This window comes from Choristoneura fumiferana, chromosome 14, assembly GCF_025370935.1.
Source record: "Choristoneura fumiferana chromosome 14, NRCan_CFum_1, whole genome shotgun sequence".
In the NCBI taxonomy this organism is placed as follows: domain Eukaryota; kingdom Metazoa; phylum Arthropoda; class Insecta; order Lepidoptera; family Tortricidae; genus Choristoneura; species Choristoneura fumiferana.
Window position 1 is genome coordinate 13,414,473 of NC_133485.1, and position 15,734 is coordinate 13,430,206.

General features: G+C 37.8%; 1 protein-coding gene and 1 pseudogene across 1 annotated transcript in view; one reads left to right on the plus strand and one right to left on the minus strand.

Moving 5' to 3' along the window:
- Window positions 1–3,229, plus strand: part of LOC141435029 (BAG family molecular chaperone regulator 2-like) — a 4,067-nt pseudogene extending 838 nt beyond the window's left edge.
- Window positions 3,230–11,039: 7,810 nt separating this feature from the next.
- Window positions 11,040–15,734, minus strand: part of Rab23 (RAS oncogene family member Rab23) — a 59,072-nt gene continuing 54,377 nt past the window's right edge. The window contains exon 6 of the mRNA XM_074097872.1: window positions 11,040–12,319. Coding sequence (XP_073953973.1) covers window positions 12,210–12,319 — 110 coding nt within the window. The 3' untranslated portion in view covers window positions 11,040–12,209. The remainder of the gene's footprint in view (window positions 12,320–15,734) is intronic.

Genomic DNA, 15,734 nt, shown 5'->3' on the forward strand with positions numbered 1-15,734 from the left:
GTAACTGCCTCTTTGATTTTTTCTTTTACTTAGTGACACCTCTTAATCTCTGAGTGTTCTAAACCTTGCAAGGGCACATTATGCCTGGTGTTGAGAACTTACATATTATACAACACTCAAATGGTTTTATGGTGACTCACTAACATTTTTTTGAAACAACTTTTCAATTATCCATTTTTTGATACTATCAGACTCATAGCCGTCCTGGACCAAGTGGAAATGCGCGTAGAGAACTGCGTCGGACACTGTACGGATTGAGAGAGAGCGCGACTCACTGCTGTCCACACTCGACAGTGTGCGTCACTCGGAGCTGCTCATGGAAGTTACTGAATGTAAGTTACTTGTAGTTGCTGTATGTGCTATTGTTAGCAGACTGATTGAGGCTGGAACATTATTATCCCTTCATATCTCTCCTTTCGATATCTGTACTTACTTATACGTTATGTATGCAAGAAAGGCTTCTACAGTCACCTGCATTAATATCTGCCACAGTGGAATGTGCAAAGGTATCTGACACATCCTACTGGCTATAGAAATAAATAGTTGTATCAGATATTCATTCATGCTTTGTTGTGTCAGATATTGGTAGACTGGTGAATAAAGAATTTTGTGGAATGGATACAGAACAAGTGCATTCAAGTTGGATTAACTTGAAATTTCTTAGTATAGATCTGTAATTTGGTGTAATGATCTATAAGTACAACTGGCATAAATACTTGTCGGAAGTAAAAAAATTAGTTAATTTAAGGACTTTTGTCCTTTGAGGCCGTCATCTGTTCTTATTGTCGCAGCGATAAGGACGACATATCGCGGTATGCGGAGCGCATCCTGGCGCGTGCAATGACAGTAGAGGTGGGCCTGCGCACCGACCGCGACCCCCAGCAAGAAGAGGCTCTACACCAGGTAAGCTACCTAGTAATGAACTGAAACACTTACTTTACTCACACAACCAACCCTCTAAAACCACATAGTTTGATTTTACTACATAAACCCGAGGCGGTATTGCCTAAAGCGCAAGCGCTAGTTAGCACATAAACAATCTGCTTCTACCCTCGACTTGTAACCTTTGACAGGTAGAAATAGGTCCCAGTACAAAATTCTTCATGCACTGCGACCGGGCTTAATAGTACAAGTAGTAATAGTAAAATGAATAAATATATATGAGTGAAAGTATGAGTGCTACTTTTGCTACAATATGTAAGTCTACTATACACCACGGGCGAATTGTCCCTTGATATTTGCTTATTTTTTATTTATTTCTAAATAGTCAAAATCACAATCAAAAACACTTATTCTGCGAGTAGGCCGCAAAGGAATCTTTTAATGTCACTCTTTTACTACCAACTAAGTTTAAGTAAGCTCACAGTCTTAATGATATAAATAACATTAGAAATATATTTCTACAGAATGTAGACCGCGATTACCTTTAACGATGATTACTTTTTCGACGTATCTACCAGAAATTATTTTTAAGTAGGCATGTGTTTGTGTTGCAGGTGAAACATGTACATCGACCAGCTGGTGATGTCGGTGCAGGAGGACGGCTGCTCCGCGCACGCGCGCTGCCAGACGTACATGAACGCCTGCACCAGCGCGCCCGACGCCGCCGCCTCCGACAAAAACTTCGAGTCCGCCATCTTGGGTCAGTACTCATAACGCTCCTTAAGGTTCCGGCTAGAGACTCCAACTCTGGGCAGGGTAGAGTTTATGTGGTTCTCTGTGGCTTCCCATGAGGCTGACATAGTCACATTTAGTGTACTTAAGCCTTGTTAAAATAATAGATACAAAAGACGGGTCCGGCTACACGCCCGCGCCCAATCATACATGCGCAAATCCAGTTTGCTCAAGCAAGCTTGTGCATTAAGACGGCAAAACGGTATCTGACACACAGAGCACAATTTTTTTTGACGTCATACACCTTTTGCGCCAATTTTTGTAAAAGCCAAGCGCATGCAAGTCGCTAAGTGTAGCCGGTCCCTAAGGCCACATACGCACTATGCGCGCCGTCTCTTTCTCAAGCTTAGCTTTCTCAAGATACTTTGAAGGGGAACGGCCGTTAAAACCGCGTGGGTAGACGCGTGTGCATACGTGGCCTAAGGCTACATGTACAAAAAATATTGTGATCCGTCAATGTGATCCAACTTACATTGTTTTACTAATTAGTAATTACCGACATCCGTCAATACGCTAGATTGCACGTACAGTTAAATACCACAGTATTTTATAAATACCTGTAGATCACAATTATTGTTGTGCGTGAAGCCTACGCCTTTGACTGTTGGCCATTGGCAGCAAATACTCAACACGCCACAAAAAAAGTTATTTCAGCAAAAATGTTTCTTTTTAAAAATTTGTTTGTTAATTTTTTTGTACTTCTACAAAACACATAAAATAGAACCCAAAAAAAAATAGTATCGAACCCTGATTGTGCTAACTAATACAGTCACATCATGAACTACAGGCCTATTTTTTGTGTCCTAGAATTATTTTTCTAATTATGTGGATCATGTTCTATAGTGTCAGTCAAAACCGATGACTAACGTAACAATTCCAACAACAAACTAAACACTGGGTTCTATTGTTGCCTTTTCCTGAAATGCACTGGAACCAAATGGTTTAATTGTTTGCTCAGTACGATAAAATGCTTGATAGTATAATGTAGATAAAAAAAACTGAGTACCTATATTATAAAATAATTAGAATCATTCATTACATGGTGCACACTGCACAATTCAAAAATTAAAACTTAAACTATTATTGGTGCGCGAGTGATTTTGCAAAAAATATTAAAATCAATGTTGAATAAATGAATATGAATTGTATGTTCAAAATGGGGAAACAGCCAGTCCAGTCATGAGTTGAAATTGAAAATGTCTAATCTATTTATATGTGCAGCAATTTTTCAAGTATTTTATTTAGTAACTGAAAATTCTGAAAACTTAATCTTTGATCTAAAATTTAAAAATATCTTATTTGTCGATATTTGCCTGTGGGTACTCCATTGAATAATATTATCGGCGTTATCTAAACATGCACATTTGTCCGCAGGCTGCACTCTCGACGACCAGAAGCGAGTGAAGAAACGCCTCCAAGGTCTCTTGGACTACTTCGCCAAGCTCAACTCACCTCTTGTTCGTGAAGGTACAGCTTAACTCCAGCTTTCAGAGGCCTTAGTATCACAGACACTGCCGACGGACTCGACAATGACCCACACTAGTAATCATTTAATTTTTGTTACAGTGCGTATCTAGTCGCACAACTTTCGCAAGTCATAGCGTGATGTTTTGTCAGAATTTTCGATAGTCATCATTATTTTCCGAAATTTTAAATGGTCATCCTATAGAAAACTGTAGGTTAGGTTAGGTTTGTTTTATAACAATTCTGAACAATTAATGGATTCGGAGAAAAATGAGTTATGACAAACAATACATTATGACTTTCACCAATTATGCGAGCCGATATGGACCGGTTTGTTAGCTGGAGATTGGTTTGAACCGGTCAATTAGCAAGGGCTTTAAAACGGCTAGCTCGGTTATATTCAGTCATTTAGTGGCGAAAGTGCTAAAATCAGTGTGACGATAAAAACAACAAAAATGGTGGTCTTCTAAATGTTACGACCGCCATTTTGATTGTTTTTCGCTCAACACCTTTTTCTGGTAAGTATAGTTAGAAAAAAGCACATACCTACAAACGAGTAAGCTAGAGGCTGTCGTACTAGCTGTAGTGGTGTCTATCGTGTCGCGTCCTTCGCTAGTGTACCTAATTACCGATCTCTCTACTCTAGCATTCACTATTTGTTCAGGTGCGATGTTGCATTATGAGCGTTCCATTTTAAATAGTCCAATTGTCAATCGTATAACCACGCAGTTACGTGCGGAATATTTATAGACTTTCCTATTATTCATATCCAACTGCAACTGAAAAAGTTCGTTTCCATTTTGCAAATTGATCTTAAAAAGTCTCTTTTGAATTTAAAATGAAATATACTTTGCAACGGAAGCTATTGTGATAAGCTTATGCTTACTTTTATTCGAAGATTTTTTTTTGCGTTAGTTCTCTTGTGCATTCTTAAGTATACGGACCATTTATGGTACTATTCAATGGAAAAAATCAATTGTGTAAACAAATGTGGTGACTGACATTGACGCTTGACTGACGACTGGCTGACTGACTGACTGACGTTGGCTCTAGTGTGTGAAAGCTCTTTAAGATACTTCAATCAGCAGTAAATAATTATTTTGAATTTACTCATATTTCATTATTTAATGTTTTCCCTAAGTTTAATTTTTAAAATGGCGAATCACGTATTCTCTTAGTCCTGTTCAAGAGTCATTCACAATGTTTCCATGTCCCTTTTAACTTAAAATGTTTAATAGCATTTTCACGAAGTTTTAGAATTAGGTATATCTTCAAATATATATACCTAACGTTTTTTCCATACAAACTTACACTCCCCTTTATACCCCTTTAAGGGTAGAATTTTTAAAATGGTGAAACATGTATATCCACTTATATTTTTTGACGTATATTTCCCCAAGGTTTATGATGGAGTATTTTAGAATTGAAAGGGTCAGTTAAAATATGGATTAATTTAGATTTTTTTGCTGCTTAAGTAGCGTAGTAGAAAAAGGCAACCTGAGATATGTGTGCATAGGAGAAATTTGTATCTTGACTCCTGTCCAACGGTGGTGTAGGGGTTATAGTACGCAGTACGGATTGCTGAGGACCTAGGTTCGATTCCCAGCGCTGGTCTCTTTTTCTGGTTTTTCTGTGCATCCATGTCTCAGTTTGTATTTTCGATATAATTTAGAAAGGCATTTTTAAATTTACATAAGACAGGGAAATGAGAGTAGACACAGGGAAGTGATTCAAAATGATTGTTTGGTCCAACAATGGACTCCACAGTAAATATGATAAGTACTAGTAAATAGAAATCTACATAATTTCTACTATAATACTCTTTTATCGTCCAACTAGTGTTTACCCACGGCTTCGCACACGTAAATCATTAGGTCAACAGCTGAAATACCGGGATTTTATAAATTGCCGTGGGAATTCCCGAAAATTAAATCGTTGTTTTCATTGACATTACATTAAAAACAATCATGGTAAAATTTCATGACTCTAAGCCAGCGGTTATTAGTTCGAAATTTTATCCCTATCTCGTGGGAATATCGAAATAAAAAGTAGGCTATGTTTTATTCCAGATGTCAAACTATCTATATACCAATTTCATGACAAAGCTGAGCGGTTGTTATTTCAAGATTTTATCCCTATCCCATGGGAATATCGGGATAAAAAGTATCCTATGCTATCTAACTTTTCGCCAAATTTCATCCAAATCCGTCCAGCCGTTTCAGCGTGAAGAAGTAACGAACATATTCACTCACTCACTCACAAACTTTCACATTTATAATATTAGTAGGATTAGTAGGATAGTAGGATAGGATTAGAAACCTTTATAAACTTCATTAAATAGTGTAACTTAACACAAATAATTAATATCTACGAATAAATTAATTTGCAGAGCCAGCCATAATTATCGGTAGGTAAGGTTGGTTCAGTCAAATAATTAATTTTGTTGGTACAGCACTAAATTTCCAGAGACTAGACCGACCATAGACCAACTTCGGTGAGGAAAAAATTATCATGTCAATTTGACAATATAAACGGATTTTCGTCTTCCATTTAATTCTATAAAATAAACATATTTACACGATTATTTAATGATAAAATGATTGTTAAAAACAGTGCTGAGCTCATTGAGATGTGAATATGATCGGATTGGCGTTCAAATGTAAGTAACTACGGAGTAATCGTGAAAAAATGCTTTGTTTACACAATTGATTTTTTCCATTGAATAGTATTATATTTAATTTGTGAGTTTTTGCTCCAAGATTGTCTGCGGCACTCTCGGCTTCGCTGTGCTAAACTAATGTTGATTATAATAACTATTGATTACACTTTGCACTACTTTGGTTCAATCAAATTAATTAGTTTTCTCAAAGCTACAATAGTTTCTCTTCAGTGAAGCCGACACAATACGGTATTTGACTATTTTTTATGTTTTATAAATTAAAACTTCACAATGTCTGTTATCAAATAGAGAAACAATTTTTAAGCTACCTTTAATAAATTATATTCTATTCTATTCTTTACAAATAACAAAGTTATAAAGGTTTGAAATTCAAGATTAGACAGAGAAAGACATACTTGCATGTGACGTCACACGCAAGTAGCGCCATACTTACTGCATAGAGAAAATAAGCGTTTGAGAAAGAGACAAGTATATAGATTTTCAAAAAAATCACTTTAAATCCAATTTTCAACCGATTTAAGTTTTCTCTTCGCTAAACACTGTCTGTATACCTATATTTTCATAATAAAATAATATAGCAGACATGGCAAATTCAGGAGTTGTCATATACCGTATTGAGTTGCAATGCAATGGGGTTCGGGCTTCTCATGGGCGTCGTTGGAGGGCAGTGGTTCCCAATAAAAGCGAGCCTCTTTCCAGCGGTAGTGTTGATTTTTTTAATGGGTATAAATGTAATATTTTGGAAACAACGCTGGAAAGCACTGCTGTAAATTTTGTAGGCTGCGCCCTAAATGAAATCTTTGCGTTGTCTAAACAATATGCACCTAATTTCATGCAATTAGCATGACATTGCGGCGTTCGATTAGTCACTTATAAGTCTTATAATTCGTTAGGTCATCGGCCCCGCGATATAGCTGCATGAAATTTGTTGCAGTAACCCATGTTTCGCATTTATCTGTTGTATGGTTGCATCCAGAAAAGTTTTGCAGTAAGTTGTACGAATATGGTCTTGCAGCAATTGTAATTATTATCTTACTATTATGTTAGCGAATCAGAATATGTTAAAGTTGTAATTATTTCGTATCGATCTATCCAAAGTGGTAAGTTTTGCAATAGGCGCTCAATACGGATATCATATTTCTGTACTAATCTGATCGTGAAAATATAACAGAAAGATAGAGCCGATTTTTAGAAGAAATGAAAGATAGGAAAGAATGCTCAGAATAAAAAAAATCCGCTCTAATGGTAAATGAGGGTGTCATTTTGTACCAAGAAAGTTGGAAAACCGAAAAATAAGTTTTTGCGTACTGGACGTGCTAGAAGATGTTAAGTGCGTAGTCTAAAAGGTTGGTTGGTCGTTGTTTGAATGGGTAGAGTCGACTTTCTCGATTCGTGTGATATCTACGATTAAATTGCATTACATTAATACATTATAGTGTTTTATATTTTTTATATGTGAAATATGTACTCGTAAGTGAGCTAGCGCCTTTACACAATATTATTTAGTTGTGGCGTCATCGCCACAATAATATTACGTTTTATATATTTTTAGGCTGCCTGTGTTTTTTGAGTTATGTTTAGAGATCATAATTTATTTCGAAAAAACTCTTGGTTTGCTAAAATTAATCGAATTTTGATGTAACAAAATTTAAACTACTAAAGTTAATAGATATTGAGAAATAAGTACTTAGATTTATGCTTATTAAGGTGTTAAAGAAACGATCATTATAACTTAGTACTTAAGTTGCTAGACGATATTTACATACGCTTGACTTTCATACCTTCTTTAGTTAAATTTATTTGAATTGTATAACAATTGAAGGAAGGAAGGAAGGCTTGAAGGTAAAATTTTGTGCACGATTAAAAGACGTAACAGGACCTATTACATATAACATAAATCCTATAAAATAAAAAATAGTAAGTTTGCGAGTTCAAGCATTTAACTTTTCTGCGCTATAAGAAAAGAAAGATGATCTGTAATTTGTAAATCCATGGCTGTTCCGCCCCGCGAAGTAAAGAAAATTGCGATATTCCTTGCGCTGAAATGAGGCTTAACAGCAGCCCCGTATTTTAATGGCCTCCGCTAACTCACGCGGCGTGTTGTTTCATCTCATCCAATAGAGCGGCGCTGCGTGAGGCTCTGCTCTGCTCTATAGAAGAAACCTACTGAAAGAGTACGCCACGCGAGGGCCAAACCCTGCACCCGCGCGACTTAGCGGAGGCCCTAAGCATGGCGGTTGATAGATGTCGGCAATTGTCAGTTTTATCTCTACATATCGTCGGGTGACAAGCAAAAGTCACTAAGTAACAAAATACCTACTTACAACAAAGCTCGTATCTCAGTATGAAATTACTAACTAGATACGACTTTTTGAAGAGCAGTGACAGAAATTTTAGTGAGTTTTGCTTGTCAGCCGGCGATATTGTGTATGTATAGCTGAGGAACAAAAGGTAAATCCCATAATACCAAAGTATAATCAATCGCATCTCATTGTGCAGCTCTTATAAAACAAAAGGTTTGACAGGGCCTTCCTTCTGTTTCCCAACTGATTGACACTGATCTAAAACTGCTCAAAATGACAATGTATGTATGTATTATGAAATGTATAAATATTTTCATAGAAGTTAATGGTCGTTTCTGGGGCGAGCTTTCCCACGCATCGAGCCTGTTGTTTTGGCTTCTTGTTGTATTGTAATAAACTCCAAAGTACCTCTTAATTATAGACTAATGTCTAATAAAATATGTAACGTTTCATAAAAGACGTTTGATTTATCTCTCTCTGGTATTTATGAAAATAACCTGGGCTTTTTATAAGCTTTTATTTAACTCCACCTCCTATATCTATTCCTTTGTTTCAAATGCAAGATAATTTGGTCCACTTGATGGTCAGATTGACTTGAAATTCGTGGTAGGATACGAAGGAAACAAACTTTTGATTAAGGCCGTCTTGCAGGAAAAAATAAATCTAGATTTAGTAGTTAATCCAGGCTTAAGCTTGACAGTTCCATACAATTTGACACTACTAAACTGAGCTTAACGCTAACTCGAGGTTTTTGTGTTTCTAGCAAGTAGCCCTGAAAGTCAAAGAGCTTAAAATAAAATACTGAATTAAAAGTTGACAACAGAAAAGACATGTAGCAGCTAGGGTCATCCGATCGTATCTGCCACTCCCCAGCTCACTCGCTCTTACCATTCACTCCGCAGAAGTCTCCGGTCATTCGATCTGCTCTCTTACATCAATAATTCGTCAACAAATTCACCTTCATTGCCACACATATGTAGGTTGGATAACAATAACAATACAGCCACTAGCCAGCAAAAAAAGCTTTTATTAAAAATGTTGTGTTTTTTTAACTTCTTTCTGTACAGCGTCACCTGCAGTAACAGTGTTTGCATTTGTAATTATATTATGTATTTAACGGGTGGAAATGATTGAAATTTAGTTTTTCTAGTGGGCATGGGATGTTACCGCAGCTTTACCCACCCGCGGAACCGCAACTGACGTTCACGGAGCTTCATGTTAGATCTCTCTGAAGCATTTTACAAGTTATCGCTTCAGAGAAAATAATAATTGTCAAAATTTGTTTGGCTCGCAGACCATAGGCGCGCGGTTTTTTTTTATTCGACTGAATGGCAAACGAGCAAGTGGGTCTCCTGATGGTAAGAGATCACCACCGCCCATAAACATCTGCAACACCAGGGGTATTCACTAACCTTCAGGTCACCTTAACAACAGCATTGATTTGTTCGATCTTAAACCGCGAGCCGAGCCAACCGCGCGTTATCGCGCGTTCATCTGAACTTAGCCTAATATCTGTGGACTATGTAGGTATATTAATAGGTAAAGTTCATCGTTATTGAAACTGAAGTACATATTTCTAAAATGAAACGTTGGTAGCTGTTATAAAAAATAATTTATTTCCACAAATTTCATTACAATATAATTTATTTACATGATTTCAATGTCATGGATTTAATAATATAAACAAAGTAGAATGACTATGTTTCAAGTAGTACTAAGTAATGTTAATCATAAAATTTTGTTGGTATCTAAAACTAACCTAATTTCATTGCACTTTGCAAGTTTTTACATAGCTACACATATGTACACGCGAACAGTAGGTACATACACTAAATCTTAATGTCTAAAAATTGTCAAGTCCAAATGAAAGCACCTAGAGAAAGATCCCAGAGCGATCTGACTTAACTTATTTTCACACAGATGAATGCGTTAGGTAGCGTCTCATGTACTTTGAATACCTGCGTGCTTGTGGAGTTAGCCTTGTGACACATGGGCAGGTACCAGGTGAGAAAAGGTAACTAAAAATAAGAGTTACTAAACTTAAATGTCCGGAACACCGAAATACGTAAGAGAACGGGACTAACTGACATAGCTAAAACCATATCCTCTAGGAAGTGGAAGTGGGCGGGCCATATTTGCCGTAGGTTCGATGGAAGATGGGGCAAAAAGTTGTTGGAGTGGAGACCACGAAAGGGGTTCAGGAATGTGGGGAGGCAGCCAGCAAGATGGACGGACGATTTGGTGCGAGTGGCTGGGAAGGACTGGATGCGGAAAACTCACGACCGCACAGAATGGTCTAAAATGGAAGAGACCTTTACTCAGCATTGGGTAGATCAAGGTTGAAGAAGAGAGAAACTTAAATGTGTATGGCTGATAAGTTATGTCAGATCACTCTGGGATCTTGGACTAACCGCAGTGCCGCCGACGTTCTCTCAGTATCACTTTGATTTTAAAAAGAACTTTAGCATCCAATGTGCCAGCATCGGCAATACTTTGTGATTTGAAGCATCGTATGTATGTTTCCCCGTAACCAAAGGCCGTATTATTTCGCTGACGTTCGCGAATTTATTCACTATCTATTTCTAACCTCATCCTTTACCGTGTGACTGAAAGGAGCGGTGAAAATGATCTTTATTCCAAGTGCGATAGACAATAAGCCCTCAGGCTAGCTTGGTTGCAATGACCACGTATCATTGGGCGTGCGTAACCCATATAGGTACGAGTACTTCAATCTGAATCGGTGTCCGATGTACGACTATGTAAATTTGTGTACATGTATGTTTAGTACAATACAACAAAGATATGAATACATACATCCAAAGTGCAAAAAATATGTATACACGTACACGAGCTTTGTATTAGGATATTTACGCGTAATTTATTTATTTTGAAGATTTTAATTTATATTTTTTGCATCAGGTACATACATTTAAACTTGCAAATTATTTGTATGCCTGTGGGCGAAACATAGTGATACCAATAATTACGCTATAACACCTTGTGTATATGTAACCACCTATGTTTACAAATAAAGATACTTTGACTTTGACTTTACTTTGACTTTGAGCTTAATGTTCAGGCCATAAATCCTGTATACATATTTTTGGCACTTTGGCTGTATTCATATTTTTGTTGCTGACTGTACTAAACCTAAATCAAGGGTGTGCTGAGCACTCCATATTTATTTATTGCCACTGGAGAAGTTAACCCACACTTATCGACGAGGAATCGGCTTTAGCCGATTAAAAAACGCTCTATGTTCACGCAATCACGCTCTTGCAAAAAATACGTCGATTGGGCTTATTGCATGGACATAAAGAGATTCCGCGTCGATAGGTGTGGGAAAACCCTTAGTAAGAATCCGTTAGAATAGGGCTGGCGTCTTATACATATAGGTTCTACCGGAATGGCTATACTTGGTTAACCGCTCGCTGTAGTCTTGTTATCCCATTACGAATATAATATCTGAGTAGCAATACATTGCGAGGCTTGAATGTTTAATAAGTCATACATACTACATTCGGTCGCATTTCAATATTTTACTACTCGGATGTTTTTACTCGTACTGTGACCACTAAGCTTAATTTCGACCCACAATACAGACAACTACTAAAGAGCGAAGCGGCCAAGTTACAAAAATACGTAGGTATACACGACACTATTGACTTAAAATCAAGGTCATGCATGTATACATATTTTTGTAACTTTGGCCGTATCGATATCTTCGTAGTTAACTGTACAACCTGTCCACAAAGAACGCCCCAGTGACTTCCTTGATAAGGTACAATGATTGCTTATGGAGACAAAGTTGTACTAGGTTCGAGCTAACGGCGTTTTACTTAAGAAAACCAAGGAATATAATATTCGATGATTCTCTAGTCTATTCCGGGCTTTAAAGCTGCGATCCAGAATTTCTAAACTCTGGGGGGATACTACGAAGTTCGAAAATCGAAGTTCGTATCGTACCGTCCCTCTCACTCGTATTTAAATAATATAAGCGTCAGCGGGACGGCAAGATAAGATACGAAGTTCCAATTTTGCACTTCGTAGTGTGTCGTAGTATAGGGGCTGAAATAGGCAGCCGTATGTTAGAGTATCCTGCATGCATTTCTAAGGACGTTTTTCTTTTTTCCCCCTGGCCGCGCCTTCACTGGCCGCAGCAGAATTGTGCCGTTGCTGTTCAAATTCGTGAAATTGCCTGGAAACAAAAAGTTTAAGGTCAATTGCATAACAATGTTGCTTTCCAATAGCAAGTGAACGTATTAATTAGATAACTACTTTTATGAAGAAAGTTTTGATTTCGGAAAGGTGCACACCATTGAAGAGGGTTTATACCTGCTGAACTGGCAACGTTGCATTTCTGTTAGTTTTTCTCGATTATTCCATAAAAATTGAATTAAAATTAATAATGTTGTCTGATAGAACCCTTCTTAATATATAAGTTAATGTGTCTACTCCAATAATTATTCGTTGACTTTTATTTTCTGTAAAACCGGTCATAAACATTAATTCGTTTTTAAGGAATATAAAAGTCAACGAATAATTATTGGAGTAAACATTTGTTAACTTTTACTGACCAAATTAAAATACATTGAACACGGTTTTGTTCAACCCTAAAATGAGCAATCTTAATTAGCATTTCGACAAAACATATATGCATTATTTCAAAACGATTCTATATTACGTGTGTTCAGTTAGTCGATGAGGGGTTGAAGAAGACACATACCTACCGTAAAAGCGGCGAGTCAGAGAAGCGTAATAAAGGGAGGTGTGCCTTCGGATGTATGTTTTTTTTTACATCTCGCAGTTAGTGTGAGTGTGAGTGACTTAACCTCCTGGAGTTCAAAGTGATAATACTAGTACATATTGTTAGCAATAAAACTTACATCTTTTGAAAAAGGAATAAAGTGTAATTTTTTCTTTATCATTCAAATTTACAAAAAAATAAATTCAACTTTATCTATGAGACATTAAGGGTGTGATGCCGTCTCTATTTGTTTTGTTCGAATAGACGGAGACGGCATCACATTTAACCGTCGGTTAACGCTAATCAATGGATATATTTTGTTGTATGGTAGGCCGCAGGAGGATAAAGTAAAAAGTTAATGAGTAGGTATGGCAAATGAGTCGAGTTTTACTAGGCCCCGCTGAACGCTTGGAGATCGGATTTGGAACAAAGCGACGAGCGGGTGGCGAAGCTATCGTAGGGCCAGGTGGTGCAGTGCACCAGGGCCCCGGAGCTCAGGGGGCCCTCTAACCTAAGCTTTGAAAAGAGAAGAGCATCAAAGAAATGTTTTTGAAGGCCAATATAAGCTCAAGCTACGTGGAAAGAGGGGATGAGGGCCCGATTCTTTCTCTAGGCACCAGGGCCCTTGTGCACCCAGCTATATACGCCACTGCGAGCGACCACGAAAGTTGGTGGCAGGGTCTCAGCCCCCTTCTCCTCCCTATTTGAAACATTCTCAGAGGAAGCAGTGTCCTAAAGTGATGTTCGATGTGTGCCTTATTCCTTTTGTCATGGAGTACTTTTTTGTTTTGTTACTGACTAGCTTTGACTTCTATCGCACCTGATGGTAAGTTGGTAAGGTAAGGTGGTAAGTGCAGTTGATACTGAAGATCTCTACAGGGTGTCCCAGAAGTACCACGTCACAGTGACACCAGAGGTAGGCCAGCTCAAGAGGAACCTAACCAACCTAACATGACCCCAGTAAAAGTTGCACGGTTTTCGAGTTATTACCGAAATAAAGATTTTTGGGATACTCCCCTTGTCTTGACATTTTTAGTACCAGCATCGACTTGGAAAGCTCTTAATAACAGTTTTTCATGTGTATCGAATCGTGAATAGTTACTTCAGAAGTGCAGTATGTTATTTTGTCAGTAACTATCGTAAAAAGCTGAAAAAAACTTCATTAATCTTGATTTAAGTTGTCTCAAAAACATGAATTTCAACTTTAACCATCTGCCATGAAAAAAATTTACTAGAAACGAAACAAATAAATAACGTCAATAAATTAGGCATGTTATGCAGATTCAGAAATGGTATGACACATGTATCTTACTGCAATAACATTAGGCATTCTTATCACTTTGCTGATGCCGCAAGCCGTTACTGTTAAGTAAAAACATTATGATTGGTTATTTGGAGTCTTTTTGTATTTTTTATTTCAACTCCAAATTTGTTACTTTTACGGGTATCCCGTGAAACCATATCGAAAATACAAACTGAGACATGGATGCACAGAAAAACCAGAAAAAGAGACCAGCGCTGGGAATCGAACCCAGGTCCTCAGCAATCCGTGCTGCGTGCTATAACCCTACACCACCGCTGGACAGGAATTTAGACACGAATTTTTCCTATGCATACATATCTCAGGTTGCTTATTTCTACTACGCTACTTATGCAGCAGCACTAGCGACATCTATGTTTTCGCTCTCATCGAGAGACGTCACATTCTATCGGAACCAACCGCTCACCCAGACAGGAGATGTCGCTACTAAGCAATCAAATTATGATTGGTTATTTGGAGTCTTTTTGTATTTTTTATTTCAACTCCAAATTTGTTACTTTTACGGGTATCCCGTGAAACCATATCGAAAATACAAACTGAGACATGGATGCACAGAAAAACCAGAAAAAGAGACCAGCGCTGGGAATCGAACCCAGGTCCTCAGCAATCCGTGCTGCGTGCTATAACCCTACACCACCGCTGGACAGGAATTTAGACACGAATTTTTCCTATGCATACATATCTCAGGTTGCTTATTTCTACTACGCTACTTATGCAGCAGCACTAGCGACATCTATGTTTTCGCTCTCATCGAGAGACGTCACATTCTATCGGAACCAACCGCTCACCCAGACAAGAGATGTCGCTACTAAGCAATCAAATTATGATTGGTTATTTGGAGTCTTTTAACCTTGGTGTGGTACCAACAAGATGGTTGCTCTGCACATTACGCTCGGCTAGTCCGTGAGCACCTCAGCGAAACATGCCCTGAGAGATGGATTGGTCGATTGGGACAAATTTTATGGCCACCGCGTACCCCGGATCTGAACCCACTAAATTTTTTTTATTGGGGATGTTTAAAAGACAAAGTTTACGCGAACCAATACGCTCTGAAGAAGGATTGCGGCAACGAGTATTCGACGCGGCCCGTACCATATCGGAAGTCAGTTTACGAAAATTGAGCCGAAATTTTATTAAACGATGTTTTTTGTGCATCAGAGTCCATGGGAGACAATTTGAACATTTATTGTGAACTAAATTTATTCCAATAAATGAATGAAAGATAAACCTGTTTTTAACCACCCACGCAAAAAGAGGGGTGTTATAAGTTTGACCGCTATGTCTGTCTGTCTGTCTGTGGCACCGTAGCTCTTAAACGGGTGTGAATCGATTTGAAAGCAGATTTTCTAGCGATAGTTCTTAGACATGTTCTATCAAAATTGGTTCAGCCGTTTTTGAGATATTGAACTTTGAAGTGACAATATTGGGGGTTTTGCAACTTTTTGTTGGTTAGACTATTAATTAACATTTTTAACCCCGACGCAAAAAGAGGGTGCTATAAGTTTGACCGCTGTGTGTCTGTCTGTCTGTCTGTGTGTATGTCTG